We start from the raw sequence: 15,932 nt of genomic DNA, 5'->3' as shown, positions 1-15,932 counted from the left end.
TTATGAATTCATCAGTTTTCCATTAGAGTTCTGCAAATGCTCATTCATTCAGTTCAGCAGTATGGATGGATCAGTTACCAGAAACCTGTACTTGTCAGAGTCTTTTCCATGAATTCATTGAAGATGAAACCCTTTGATAGGAACATTTTTGCAAAAGCATCAGAGTACACCCAGAACTGTCTGTAAATGACAAAAGACTTAAAAATGACCATGGTTAAAGATCTGATGAAAGTTCATAATAATGCAATTGACAAGGAAATTTAGTTGTTTCTGAGACATACATTTTAAAGTAATAACTAGAATTATGACTTATAACATTATAGCAGCACAGATAAGATTTTTAGAAATTTCATGTAATGTCTGAAACATTTATATTAACATATTTCCATACAAATAACCCAAAGAAAGTTTAGTATTAGTTGTCTTTTTGTTTTTTTATACTGCAGGTTCTTATTAGTCATCAATATAATACACATCAGTGTATACATGTCAATCCCAATCGCCCAATTCAGCACACCACCATCCCCACCCCACCGCGGTTTTCCCCCCTTGGTGTCCATACGTTTGTTCTCTACATCTGTGTCTCAACTTCTGCCCTGCAAACCAGTTCATCCGTACCATTCTTCTAGGTTCCACATCCATGTGTTAATATACGATATTTGTTTTTCTCTTTCTGACTTACTTCACTCTGTATGACAGTCTCTAGATCCATCCATGTCTCAACAAATGACTCAATTTTGTTCCTTTTTATGGCTGAGTAATATTCCATTGTATATATGTACCACATCTTCTTTAACCATTTGTCTGTCGATGGGCATTTAGGTTGCTTCCATGACTTGGCTATTGTAAATAGTGCTGCAATGAACATTGGGGTGCATGTGTCTTTTTGAATTATGGTTTCCTCTAGGTATATGCCCAATAGTGGGATTGTTGGATCATATGGTAATTCTATTTTTAGTTTTTTAAGGAACCTCCATACTGTTCTCCATGGTGGCTGTACCAATTTACATTCCTACCAACAGTGCAAGAGGGTTCCCTTTTCTCCACACCCTCTCCAGCATTTGTTGTTTGTAGATTTTCTGATGATGCCCATTCTAAGTGGTGTGAGGTGATACCTCATTGTAGTTTTGATTTGCATTTCTCTAATAATTAGTGGTGTTGAGCAGCTTTTCATGTGCTTCTTGGCCATCTGTATATCTTCTTTGGAGAAATGTCTATTTAGGTCTTCTGCCCGTTTTTGGGTTGGGTTGTTTGTTTCTTTAATACTGGGCTGCATGAGCTGTTTAAATATTTTGGAGATTAATCCTTTGTCCGCTGATTCGTTTGCAAATATTTTCTCCCATTCTGAGGGTTGTCTTTTCGTCTTGTTTATGGTTTCCTTTGCTGTGCAAAAGCTTTGAAGTTTCATTAGGTCCCATTTGTTTATTTTTGTTTTTATTTCCATTACTCTAGGAGGTGGATCATAAAAGATCCTGCTGTGATTTATGTCAAAGAGTGTTCTTCCTATGTTTCCCTCTAAGAGTTTTATAGTGTCCAGTCTTACATTTAGGTCTCGAATCCATTTTGAGTTTATTTTTGTGTATGGTGTTAGGGAGTGCTCTAATTTCATTTTTTTACATAAAACTTCTTTTTTTAACAAGGAGAAAAAATATGCTTGACAACACAAATCATCTGTTCTTCAGCTTAAATCATATTATCTACCAATAGGTATTAAAAAAGATTTAAATTTTATTAAAGTCATAAAAAGTACTGTATAGTTTAAAGACTGCTTTTATGCTCTGTGGCCTTTTGAAATTCAACGTTAATTAGAGACAGGTTTCACCTCTTTTCTTTTATGCATTAAAACCTAATTATATGGGATTATAAATAAATGACTATTTTCAACGTACTAGAGCTTGAAAACGCTAAACTAAGTTTTTATCAACACGACTGAGTTTTCCAAAGAATTAAGATTCACTGGTTTACATGACAGAAAGATAGTAGGCATCTACTAGTTTTTAAGTATAAGAAAATTTTCAATGTTTAGAAAAACAAAAACAGGAAAATTTCCCACAACTTCAAATACAAAATTGGCATGGACTTGTCCCTAGCCTAGTATCTGCTATTTCTGTTTTAAAACAATGATACATATTTAAAGAAAAAACACAAAACAAACACTGCTTTTGAGCTGTCAGGCCACATTAGTTTCTACGCCTGGTATTTAAGACATTCGGCTATAAAACCATAAGTAATCATGAAAGACTACATTAAAAATGCCATGAAAGACTACATTAAAAAATATCCAGCAGAGTCCTGGGCTGACTATCCTGGATATATCATCCGCATGTCTCAGCTGATTTAGAACACAGTCATCTTTATTCCACTCAGAATTATGCTCAGGACTGCTTTATTAACTTACACATGATAGTAGAAAAATACAGAAAAAAATTTATTGTTAGTGCCTTGTGGGTTCCAGTAATTAAAATAAATCTGGGGAATTCCCTGGTGGTCCAGTGGTTAGGACTCTGCACTTCCACTGCAGGGGACATGGGTTTGATCCCTGGTCAGGGAACTAAGATCCCACATGCCACGTGGCATGGCCAAAACTAAAAAATCTATTAAAAAATAAATAAAATAAAATAAATCTGACCATGTCTAGAGCTTGTTCATTTTTATTTCTTAAGGAGTAAATTCAATCGGCGTTATGCTCCTCTCACACTTACCATCTGGTTTATCATATACCCCTTAAAAGTTAAAACTGATCCTGCTTAAAATTAGAGTAAAATGAGGCAAATATAAGGATTAAATACAACATGTTTAAAAGATGCATTTGTTCCCAAATTCTTCACACATTTTATTAGACCTACAAAAGAGATTCAATATAAATGTACCAATGATAAAGCTGACTTGCGCTTACTATTATGTTCCATACTTTTTACTGAATTTCATGCAAATATTTTATAATGAATTAAGAACACTCACCATCCTGCTGTTTCACAAGTCCCTGTTGAATATATCGAATATACGTGAAAAAGTTACATACAGAAGTGATCTATGCCAAAAGGAAAAAAAAATGTTAAACAGTCAAATATCTCACATCAAAGCAAGCTTTATTAAAACTTGTGGTTAATCAGGAGCAGCTAAGCCCGTGCGCCACAACTACTGAGCCTGCGCTCTAGAGCCTTTGAGCCACAACTACTGAGCCCACGAGCAACAACTACTGCAGCCTGCGCACCCAGAGCCCATGCTCTGCAACAAGAGAAGCCACCACAACTAGAAGCCCGCGCAGCACAACGAAGAGTAGCCCCCACTCGCCGCAACTAGAGAAAGCCCACGCGCAGCAACAAAGACCCAATGCAGCCAAAAATAAATAAATTAATTAAAAAAAGAAATTTGTGGTTAAATTACTTACCCTGTATCTGCAAAAAGGAGAAATATAATAATAATTGCTTGAGTCCCCTAATTTAATTCTGTGTTTACAGGACTTACTCTGACCTGTGAGAGCACATTTTCTGTAAAACAAGGATAAATTTTAGTTTTTTAAATTAAAAGCATTTTGCCTCTACCTTCTGGACAAGTTGTATATTCATTAAGACAACTAATATCTGAGAACCGACCATGTACCAGGCACTTTGTGATGCTGGACTATAATGATGAAAAAGACAAAAGCCCTGCCCTTTGGGGCTTACATTCTAGTATAAGCTTACAGACATAGCTTTAACCATGGTTCTAGAAATAGAAGCTAAATGTGTTCATATATGTCCTGGGGCACATTTACAAATGAGTAATCAGCTGCAGGGCAGCTCTCAGCTTTCCATTGGGACTTCAACTTCTCTCTCAGTTGAAAAAAACTTAAAAGTGACTGCTTAGGTCTCAAAACATGTTATTGACAGCTTTGCAGGAGAACAGCTTCCAGATGGGATATTTTTTGGTGTGTTGGGTTGGTATATATGCATATGCATTTAACGTGGCACCTAGGCCTAAGAAGTACAAAGGAATAAGCTACCGTACAAATACACTGAATCTTAACAATTACACCAAGGGTACACTACATTTAGACATACCAACCTTTCTCTTTGAATACTACAACATGTAAAATTTGGTATGAGGGCTTTCTGGCTGCGATTAGGCTGAAAGCCTCTTTTTTTTTTTTTTTTTTTTTGCCACACCACTTGGCATGTGGAATCTCAGTTCCCTGACCAGGGATTGAACCTGCACTCCCTGCACTGGCAGTGCAGGGTCTTAACCACTGGACTGCCAGGGAAGTCCCCCTGAAAGCCTCTTGAGAACAGTAAATGTATTTTATTCATCTTTAAATGCCTGGCACCAAGCATGGCCCAGCACACAGCAGACATTCAATGACTGTTGGTTAAGTGACAGGCCACCTGTCACTCCACTGCTCAACAGGATCAGGCTGGGCTCACAGCAGCCCAGGTGTCAACCTCCTAAATTAGAAGCTTGACTGAAGATAGCTAGCATTCCTTGGCAATGCAAAATTAGTGTAGCTCTAAGTAACATAAAGTGGCCAATAGCATTTTATACAACATTATAAATTATATAATAAAGAAAAATATATTAAATGAACGTTAATTTTCAGCTATACTTACCAGAAATATGATACAAATGTGCCTCCGTATTAAGCAAACACACGGAGAATGTGCATTTAAAAGGGTAATTCTGGAAGTGGCCATTCAAATCACAAAAGAATTCTTACCTTTTCAAAGAGATTTAGCCTCATTGTTCCTTTATTAGAAAATTCCTTTAATGATCTATAGCAATATTTAAAAGCACTAACTACTAGCTTGGGGAGGATAGACAATCAAGAAATTTAAGGCACAAGTGGTAAAAGTCTTTGGAACTATACTATTTTAAGCACAATTTACACAAGAGAAAAAAGTAACCATCAAACTGATAAAAATCACCTTTTGGAAGCAGACATACCTGTTTGTCTACTATTTTTTTAATTTTGAAAGGACTCAGGTAAAGTGGTTTTAAGTATCAACTTTTAAAATAATAAAAAAGTGTTTACGTTATCTCATTTCTAAAGCCAATGTATTTTTATTTGAGCCAGGATTCAACACTAAGTCTTCTGACCTCTAATTCCGATGTTTTTTTAACATGCCACACTACCTCAGTATCCCTTAACAGCTCTAGTCCCGAGATTTCAAATCCTTGCTTTTGCCATTTTCACTTAGGGATGTCAACGTGTCTAAATCTCGACCTATCATCTTGTTTCCAAAACCAGAGCCCTTCCTACTGATTTCCAAAAGCTCACGGTACCCCTCTAATCAGTCACCTCTAATTCCTTTTTTTCACATCTTCCCTCTCCATACACTCACCATCCTCTGAACACACTGTTTTCTTGTTCCTTTATTCAGTCATATGTACTGTTCCTTATCTCCCCAATTCCACCCATGCTTCAAAAGCCCAGATCAAATCAAATCCCAAGAACAGTCCCTGATCACCACCAGCAGAATGATCTTGCCTTCCACAAAATTCCCCGAGCACTGTGCCATTCGTTTAGTGTTTATCTTGATAACCTCATCCACAAGAGCCATACTTCACGTTTCATAAAACAGGACAACGTCTTCTTTAGTATTCTCCACACAATATGCACCACAAACACCTTGGTTTCTGGCCCCATTCCCACAAGAACAACAATATTCTTAACGATGTAAATTATTCTCTAAACCTAATCTGTATAATTATTTTACTAAAATACTGTAAAAAACCTACTTTAACTGAGACTCTGATTTGTTATCATTTGCACATGTTTAATGTGTGATATATAATGCAAGTATAAATTTAAAATCCTACAGTAAAAACTGCTATATTTAAAATAAGGTATAACATAGAAACTAAAAGGACAAAAAGTATTAATGACCAGGATAAAAATACCCAGGTGTTTGTTGAAGGATAGAATTTAGGAATGAAAATCTCTTCCCCAAAATTCAGAGGCCACCATACTACAGGTGTGGCATGGGGGAGTGTCAAACAGGACATAACTCTAGGTAGACGTGTGGCTCACAGAGCAAATACAGGATTAAGTTACCCAAATACCAACACTGTGTGATGCTGCTGAGAGTGTGACGTGCATAACAGGAAACAAGAACTACACAACTCCTACGACTGGCTTTAACAGACCTAGTAGTTAATCTCAACCAGCTATTTCCTCCTCTGCCTTCAAAATGGCCTGATGGGATTCAATTATTGCTTGCTGTGAGCTCTCTCGGGCTCTTCGGTCCCCTATACCGATCTAGTTCTTCACCACCAACTAAGCAGCTTCCTCAAAATCTTTTGAAGTCACTTTTTAAACAGCTGTGGCAAACGTTTTATGTACTGTTGGTTTCAGTCTTTCCTCCTCCCAGGACCAGTTGGAAGACAGCTTGCCCTGCTACGAAGTGTGGGAGTCACCCCTGAAGGTATAAAACTGCCAAATATCTCTCACATATGGGAGACAGAGCTGTTTACTTACCAAAGTGAGAAAGTTTTATAGCAAGAGTAGTAAAGGATAGGACTAACCAAGCCTTCTGGTACCCTGTTTTCATGCTTGGTAAGACTTGGTCTAATTCACTGTCTTCTCAAACTATTTTTGATGGCAAGCCTCAAAAAGAAATAATTTACACAAAAGCCCAGAACACACAGCTGTACATATAAGTATAACAAACAAAAATTCTGCTTATGACCCACTAAAGAGATTTCATAATCAACTAATGGATTATAACATGCGGTTTTTAAAGAAGTTTCTAACACCTGATCTACCTGGATCCCACATATACGTTTGTAATTAGAAGGGCTCTCCACTGATGCTAAATTTGAAATCCCCACACTGCCCAGGGATTGGTCTTTGGGCTGCACAGACTTTAAATAGAAAACTGACAAGAGATTTAACATTTAAAACCAGAAAATATTAAATAACTACAACACATAAAATTTTAAAAGCTCAGTATCTTCCCTAAGACATGGTTTTGAAAACATACTTTGGTCCTCCACATTCAACTGCAGACGCTTTCACAAATCGAATAGGTTGTAGTCCCACTGGTTCAATGCTTAGAGTATTGTTTTCCACAGCCTCCAGAACAGCCGAAGCCAACTTCAAAAAAAACAAAGAAGTATTAGATGCTATGCTGGCAGGAAAATATAAAAATTCTATTCTATAATAAACTGGTTTTTAAAAATTATTTCTCCCAAGGTCCACTAGATTTGCCTTAGCTAATGAAAAAGAAGGAAACCACATAATCTCGGTTTGAATTCTTTTATAATTCAAACATTGTTATGAAAGGCAATTCAGTTATAGCTAAATAACTTTTATTATCTAGAAGGAGATTAAAGACATTAATTCCACGCCACCCCTTACCCACAATTAACATCCACTGGTTACGTCACTTCACAATGAATATCCTAAGGCTTTATTTTGCTAAATTTATGCATTATTTTTTCCTATTGGTCATTCATAACACAGCAATATGTGTTAATTATAGCTATATATTTACTGATCATGTATTTATGTGCACAAGAGTCTACAAAAGAATTAACTGAGTTATCAAATATTAAATGCCCAGATGGAGACAGTAGTAACTGATAAACAATTGATGAAACAGACAAATTTCATTCTGGCAAGATTACTCATACTGAACAGCCTACCTAAAACCAGAGCCACAACGACTGACATATCTACATATCAAAAGCATTTTACTGTTCATCTTAACTTTTCCTTACAAGCAGTGTTATATAATTAAATCCTCTAAAGACTTAACAAAAGACTCTTAGGATTAACTTTCTCAAACACTGATTAACAGGATATTTGTAGACAAACTTTCCACATGTAAGAACAAATTAAAATTATGACCTTACATTTGTATACTGCCGTGTAGTATTTTAAAAAAAAAATTTTCTATCTACTTAATTCACTTCATTTTATCTTAACAATCCTGTGACACAGGCAAGGAAGGCATTTTTTCCCCCTGTTTTAAAGATGAAGAAACTAAATAGGACTTCTTTTTAATCACATACAGATAAACCCAACAAACACTTTAGAGTGTACATAACTTCCCTTGCACTGAACCTTGGACTAAAAATTAAGTCCTACCCCCTTACATATTTAATACTTCACTCCAATGCAACACACTGCAGCATAAGTGATCCTCTGCTCAAATAAGGAAAGAGGTTCAGTAAGTGAATGCCAAGAAATTATTACGATCCTAATATGGAATGGATAAAATGGTAAAATATGACACTTTATAACTTATTTATGTAAGAGATATTAAAATATGTAACATGACTTAGTAAAAGATATAGGAACAACTCTAATGCATTTCTGTTAAAATGTGTTTTTAATTACCTCACTTTTTGAGAAGGTTAAACATGGAAAAATATCTTCCTGATAGATTTTGTCTAAGAAAGGACATGTTCTGTCCATTATGGGCTCATCCTTCCAAGATCTGAATTCATTATACAGGGATAAGTCAGCCTGACAAAAGAAAACACAAAATAACTTTTTAAAAAGTACAAACATAAAATAACTTTATAAAACTGAAACCTAATTTAAATATTACTGAAAAAGAAATACTCTTTATTTAAAATAATAATTGAACCATTCTTGATGAGTTATAATACACAGTTGTAATTTTTCTTTTTTTTTAACTGAAGTATAGTTGATTTACAATATTGTGTTAATTTCAGGTATATAGCAAAGTGATTCAGTTATACATATATTTTTCAGATTCTTTTCTATTATAGGTTATTACAAGATACTGAATATAGCTCCCTGTACTATACAGTAAATTCTTGTTGTTTATTTATATATAGTAATGTATGTCTGTTAATCCCATACTCCTAGTTTATCCCTCCCCCGTCCTTTCCCCTCTGGTAACCGTAAGTTTGTTTTCTACGTCTGTGAGTCTGTTTCTGTTCTGTAAATAAATTCATTTGCATCTTTTTTTAGATTCCACATATAAGTGATATCATATTTGTCTTTCTCTTTCTAACTTACTTCACTTAGTATGATAATCTCTAGGTCCATCCATGTTGCTACAAATGGCAATATTTCATTCTTTTTTATGGCTGAGTAATATTCCATTGCAGCAATTTTTCTTTTCTTCTTCTTTTTTTTTTTGCGGTACGCGGGCCTCTCACTGTTGTGGCCTCTCCCATTGCAGAGCACAGGCTCCGGACGCGCAGGCTCAGTGGCCATGGCTCACGGGCCCAGCTGCTCCGCGGCATGTGGGATCCTCCCAGACCGGGGCACGAACCCGTGTCCCCTGCATCGGCAGGCGGACTCTCAACCACTGCGCCACCAGGGAAGCCCCGCAATTTTTCTTTTAAAAAAACAATCCAAACTCCCAAATGACTAGCTGGCGCTTTTCAATGTATCCACTATGGTGTCCAAGGACACTACTATTATCCACCTCGCCAAAAAAAAATAATAGCAATGTTGGAGCTCCCCTTAAGATACAAGTGCAGGGCTTCCCTGGTGGCGCAGTGGTTGAGAGTCCGCCTGCCGATGAAGGGGACACGGATTCATGCCCCGGGCCAGGAAGATCCCACATGCCGCGGAGCGACTGGGCCCGTGAGCCTTGGCCGCTGAGCCTGTGCTCTGCAACGGGAGAGGCCACAACAGTGAGAGGCCCACGTATCGCAAAAAAAAATTAAAAAAAAAAAAGATACAAGTGCACACTGTTCTGAATACAAAAGATGATAAGTCTTTTGTGAAAATAATCAAAAAGTAATTTGGAGCCAAGTTAATTAAACAAAGTGTTTGAGGGGCTTCCCTGGAGGCGCAGTGGTTAAGAATCCACCTGCCAATGCAGGGGACATGGGTTCAAGCCCTGGTCCGGGAAGATCCCACGTGCCGCGGAGCAACTAAGCCTGTGCGCCGCAACTACTGAGCCTGTGCGCCTAGAGCCCATGCTTCGCAACAAGAAGCCACCACAATGAGAAGCCTGCGTGCCACAACGAAGAGCAGCCTCCTCTCGCTGCAACTCTAGAAAGCCCGCGCAGCAACCAAGACCCAACGCACACAAAAATAAATTAATTAAATAATTAAAAAAAAAAGAATTTAAAAATAACATGTTTGAATAAACAGAGACTGACTAAACCGTGAAACCTCGTTTGGGGTCAAAAGTGACACCAATTCTTCTGCTATTACCTTAAGGCATTTCCAAAAGAATTTCCAAAATATTTACTGTATAAGCTGCAAGACTAAAAGCAGCACACACATAGCCTCCTAAATAGACTATCTTAAAATATAACATTTATTTAGATTGTTTTGGCATTTCAACATCCAGTATCTACCATCTGAATTATCTGTAATAATCCAGGCTGGCACCCACCTTCCTATTTACTCTTCCAGTTGTCCTTTCTCTACCCATCCAATTTAATAAATTTTCCCAAGTATTCTTCTCTACAGATTCCCTCAGCCCAGCTCAACACTACCTGTCAACATACAAAGCTACATCCACCCACAGCCACCCAAACACAGAGTAGTGTCTCTCACTCGCCTGGCACTCTAAGCCAGAAGCACTGGATACGCTATAAATGAAGCACTGACTGCAGCTATGGCCTCTAGCACAGCTCAATCAGATGTGCAGGGAGTCTACACAAAAGTAACAAAAGGCTGACTGTACCCCAGGTTTCCTACAGACTTTCCTTTAAGGTGTATAATGGCAATCTCAATGTGAATATTTTTCATCCCAATCCATAAATTCCTTGAATCAAAGCTAAAGGTGAAAGGATAAAAATATTAGCAGATAAGTAATACTTACATTTTCAAATTCACTTTCTTTGTAAAGTCTACCCTTTGATGGATATAAAGCTCAAAGTAGGTAAGTAGTGTTCTAAGGAAAGATTCTAGATTAAAGGCAGTAATTAATTTATTAAGAGCTGACTCTGTCAGGAACTATGGTAAGCACTTCACAAACATTTAATCCTAAAAGCTGAGCAAGATAAATATTATAATCTCCATTTATTGACAAGGAAACTAGGGTTTAGAGAAATAAAATAACTTGACCAAGGTTACAGAGCAAGAAATCAGTAAAAGTTGACATCTGGGTGACTTGATCTCAAAGCCTTGCCTCATTACATGTGTGTGCATGCATGCACGTGTGTTTTAAATGCTTTCAGAAGATACATTATGACCAAATGCCCCCATCACATTTTCTGCAGAAACATGGACATGTTTCATTTTCCTTCCAATTGTTAGATCGTTTTCTAGGACTTACACAAGTCAAATTTATGTGTTTCCGCTGTCTAATGAAACTATTTGACAAGTTTTTCACATGTATCAGAAAACAGGATATATGTGGAAAGCAAAAAGTTATATACTGCCTATTCATATGTTAAGGAATTTTGTAAATTAAAAACAAAACTTTAAAATTTTCCATGAGAAAATATTTAAATTTTCTTAGTGTAGACAATAGGGAAAAAAGGTACATAATTACACACACTGAGAAACCATAGCAAAAATACAAGTTGTACCAAGCAATGAAAAATGCTATCTAGGGCTTCCCTGGTGGCACAGTGGTTAAGAATCCACCTGCCAATGCAGGGGACACAGGTTCAATCCCTGGTCTGGGAAGATCCCACATGCCGTGGAGTAACTAAGCCCGTGCACCACAACTACTGGGCCTGCGCTCTAGAGCCCACGAGCCACAACTACTGAGCCCACGTGCTACAACTACTGAAGCCCACACGCCTAGAGCCTGTGCTCCACAACAAGAGAAGCCACCACAATGAGAAGGCTGAGCACCACAATGAAGAGCAGCCCCTGCTTGCTGCAACTAGAGAAAGCCTACGCACAGCAACGAAGACCCAACGCAGCCAAATAATAAATACTATCTAAATTGAAAGAAATCAGAATTAAAGTTATGACTAAAAAAGCTTCTTAAATATTTAATAGAAACCAATGTGAATTTCAGATTTTGTCACATTCAGATTTGACCAAGTACTGAACTTCTCTCTCACTAGCATCTTTTTTATTAATAACTAAAAATGCAATTCAATTAAAATAAGTAACAACCTTGGTTATTCAATTTAATAAACTCCTGGCTTCCATGCAAAAATCTGAACAAGCACACACAGCTTCTTAATGAATAATGATGAACCTGAATTCACAATGTAAAATATAGTTTTGAAGAAAAAAATGGGAGAAGGCTGCTCATTAATTAGTGATCAATCCCCTTGGAAATGTTTTCTCATCATATGTAAGTAAAAACTATTTTACTCAAAACACCTCAAAAAGGGGCTTCCCTGGTGGCGCAGTGGTTGAGAGTCCGCCTGCCGATGCAGGGGATGCGGGTTCGTGCCCCGGTCCGGGAAGATCCCGCATGCCACGGAGCGGCTGGGCCTGTGAGCCATGGCCACTGGGCCTGCGTGTCCAGGGCCTGTGCTCCACAACGGGAGAGGCCACGACAGTGAGAGGCCCGCGTACCGCAAAAAACAAAAACAAAAACAAAAAACCTCAAAATATTTCCAGTTATTATCTCAGTTATCTTTATAACATATCTTTTAAAATGATAAGGCTACCATTAGTTCTATTTTTTGTTGCTTAATTATCTGAACTCTAGGACTACCTTACTGATATAAAATTCTGCTTCTCCCAGAATTTAAGTAAAAGCAATGTGCCATTCTTCAAGAAAATCACCTAAATATTTTCACACATTCTTATATTCATATTTTGCTAGAGCACCCTAGCAATAAATTTTGACTAGTCATAGCATTAAAGCCACCCACTCTCCTTTACACAACACATGACAGTTTGCTCCCTAAATGAAATATCGAGATTAAGAAACTTACCAAGTTTCCAGCAGGTACTCCAAAGTCAGCCAGGTAGAGAAGGGAAATGAAGAATCCCTGAAAGCAGCCAGCTCTAGATAATGCCTCCCCCATCTTAATACTGAATATTTTGTACTAAAAATTTTGCTGGCAAAAATCATAACCAACACCTCAGTGATGAGAATTAATAAGTATCAACAGAGTCAGAGGGGACAGTCCTGGACGAGTTACCTCTTTGCAGTCTTTTACAATTGGCTGTATCACACTGAGGTCCTGATGACTGCCACTCATAGCACTGCTTGTACTTTTATTTCTTGTATGCCCCTTTTTAAAATGTGTCTTTCCACCTGGCAGAGGCTCTTGTGTAGGTGATGTTGGAGAACTGGACAATACAAGTGTCTTCAATGCAGCTACTTCAGCTTGAAGTACATCAATCTTGAAAAGAAATCAACACAGTCACATACACTGAATATGTTTTATGACAGATGCAGCTAAATGTTAGCAATTCGGTTACTTTCAAAGATGAAATATAAGTTTAATCTGTATTTCCTATGAATTAATAAAAGAAAAGTAAAACCAAATGGTTTTTTTTTTAAAACCAAGTTTTTTGATGTTTCCATACAGTCTGGATTCAGCTGCTATTCACATCAGATGGAATTTTTTAAATTATCAAAATGTCTAACATTTCACTTATGTGAATTTTCAAAATCTTCAAAATATATTAAAAAATAGCTTATGATTAGTTGCTGTTCGTTCCTAAAATAGTAAAATCTAATAACATTTCAGTTGGCTTTTTTTTAGTGAATTAAGAAAATAAATATTAACTTTAAAATGTGATTATGTAACCCTTTTGATAATACATGTGATTCACAAGGCGTTAAATCATTTGCTTCTAATATAAATGGACACCAAACATTCATTATTAATTATATATATGTAGTAGCTATTTTCTTCTTTATAGTTTCCTGTAGTTTTAAAAATCTTCTAAAGTAAGCACTGCTTTTATAATCAGAACAAATCCAATAAATGTTAAGGTATTTTTAAAATAGTAATCACTAATTTCTTTACATTTTACAGTATTAAAAGCAGCAGCAACTTACTTTTCCTTGTGCTTCTTTTAGCTGTTTTTCTGCTGTTGCCTGCTTGACATTTGCTTCTCTCACCATCTTATGAGCTTCCTGAAAAAGTTAACATCTCAAATTTTGGAAACAAAGTATTTAGCATTTGTTTTCAAAAATCTTTCAACATGTGTCTATGATTGAGGCAAAGATACACTAACAAAATTTTGCCTAAAATTAAGTATCCAGTGTAAACTGCTGAAATAGCAGTTGTCATCAGCCAGACCAACTTCTAGGAATAAGGAATAGGTACCTTCTTTTAGTATCTATTACCACTGAGGCAGCCAAGTTGAGTTTGATCATTCTGATCAATCCCTGTGTAAGGACTGCAAATGTGATGAAGGAAAACACATAACCCACATGTCAAATCCAACTTCTTTGCAGTTAGGTTTTTATAATTTGGTATATACACACACACAGACACACAGACACAGACACACACACAATTCAGTCATATTACTACCCACAGCAAAAGCATACAGAAGGGACAAGTAAAAATACTAACACATCAATAATGTTGCAGTTTATAGGAATAACAGTTGAGAAACCTTAGAGCTTCCAATAAAAGTATTCACAAAATGATATCAAATGACAATTTTGTGCAGAGCAATCTAAAAAGGCAAATCAGAGTTAACCCTTTAATAAGATCATAACTTTTTAGTACCACAAATATGAAACTCTAGGTATTTAATTCCCCTTTATTCATATATCACTTATTCATCAAACACTTAGTCATGACACCTCTTCATGAGGTACTGTTCCAGGTGCTGATAATACACTGGGAAAAGAAACAAGGTCCCTGCTCTTAAGGAGCTTACATTCTGATTACACTCTAATAATCAAATAAAATATCTGAGTACAAATTCTGGATTTTATTCTAAATCCACTATGAAGCCTTATGGTTTTTTAAGGAAGAGAGTGACATGATCTTACTTGTACTTTAAAAAGCTTACTCTCCTGTATGGAATAATCCCTATAAAGAGTAAGAATAGACTGGAACAGTATACAGGGTCCTCAAGATAATCCCCCAGGATTTAAGAACATGTATTTTAGAACTTCAGTTTACAGTTCATGAGAAGGAAGGACGTGAGGGAAGGAGGAAGGAAGGAAGGAAATCAGCTTCAAAGACATTTAATCATTTGACAACAGAACCCTCACGAGGTCTGTTGACTGTTCAGGGGAGCGTAGAAGTTCTCCACACCAGAATTCCACGGTGGCACTCCCATTTGTCCATTTGCTCTTAGAGTACTGTAATGAACTGCAGCTTGAATGTGCCCATGAATGTGAGTTTACAGATTATATTATTTTAAATAAGAGAAGCTTTACTATCAATGCTTTATAATGAGATTAACTGTGAGAATATGCCATGCACAATTATGCTGGTTATCTTGTGTCAAAGTCTGTAAGAGCTATCAAATTTAATAATGAGGTAAGCATTTTTCTTTTAAAAATAACAAATGTTTCAGCTGTGCTAGATTTTTCTGTGATGTCGCTGTCAATAAAACACTACTTGACAGGTAGTTTCAAAATAATAAACATATCTATCTGACCCACCAAGATAAGTGACATTTAAACTACGAATGCAGAAGTAACTCGTGCTAAGGAGAGAATATTTGTTTAAATGTTTGGAAATGGACTCTGGTTTCATAAATAGCGGACTATGCAACTTGAAACAAACTTCCTACAGAGAACAATTTTTAAAAGTGGGACATTTTTTAAAAATGTGTTTGAAGACATTAGAGAGCTAACAAAAGAGTGAAGAATCAGGGGACCAAGATCCAGGAGAACAGGTAAATCCAGGAAAGTGAGCTGGGATTTGGGGTGACTTGTCCCCTAGAGATATAAGGGATACATTGAAAAGGTATAACATACATGTTATTGGAGTCCAAAAAGGAAAGAGAAAAGAGCTAGAATGAGGCAGGAGCAGTATCTAAAATGATAATTCATAGGTTTTAGCAAATTGACAAAAGACATCAAAGGATATATTCAAAAAAGTTTGAAAACTTTTCTATCACTCTCATTCTGAAACTGAAAAATGATATAAGTATCATCTGTATGAGAAGT

At 36.6% G+C, this 15,932-nt stretch overlaps 1 protein-coding gene across 7 annotated transcripts in view; it reads right to left on the bottom strand.

The window, feature by feature from the left end:
• The window catches only part of RAB3IP (RAB3A interacting protein), a 166,290-nt gene that overhangs the window by 2,467 nt on the left and 147,891 nt on the right, over positions 1-15,932 (bottom strand). For 6 of the 7 annotated variants that reach the window (XM_027107009.1, XM_027107010.1, XM_027107011.1 and 3 more), the window contains 6 exons: positions 13,851-13,928; positions 12,982-13,185; positions 8,321-8,449; positions 6,960-7,072; positions 3,392-3,491; positions 2,962-3,031 (listed from right to left, as the gene is read on the bottom strand). In XM_027107009.1, the coding sequence (XP_026962810.1) occupies positions 2,962-3,031; positions 3,392-3,491; positions 6,960-7,072; positions 8,321-8,449; positions 12,982-13,185; positions 13,851-13,928 (694 nt within the window). The remainder of the gene's footprint in view (positions 1-2,961; positions 3,032-3,391; positions 3,492-6,959; positions 7,073-8,320; positions 8,450-12,981; positions 13,186-13,850; positions 13,929-15,932) is intronic. The other variant, XM_027107015.1, reaches the window with a different exon arrangement.

This window comes from Aethalodelphis obliquidens, unplaced genomic scaffold (assembly GCF_003676395.1).
Source record: "Aethalodelphis obliquidens isolate GAN/ISIS:26980383/991018 unplaced genomic scaffold, ASM367639v1 scaffold8, whole genome shotgun sequence".
Taxonomy (NCBI): domain Eukaryota; kingdom Metazoa; phylum Chordata; class Mammalia; order Artiodactyla; family Delphinidae; genus Aethalodelphis; species Aethalodelphis obliquidens.
This window is presented reverse-complemented; position numbering and strand designations above follow the sequence as displayed.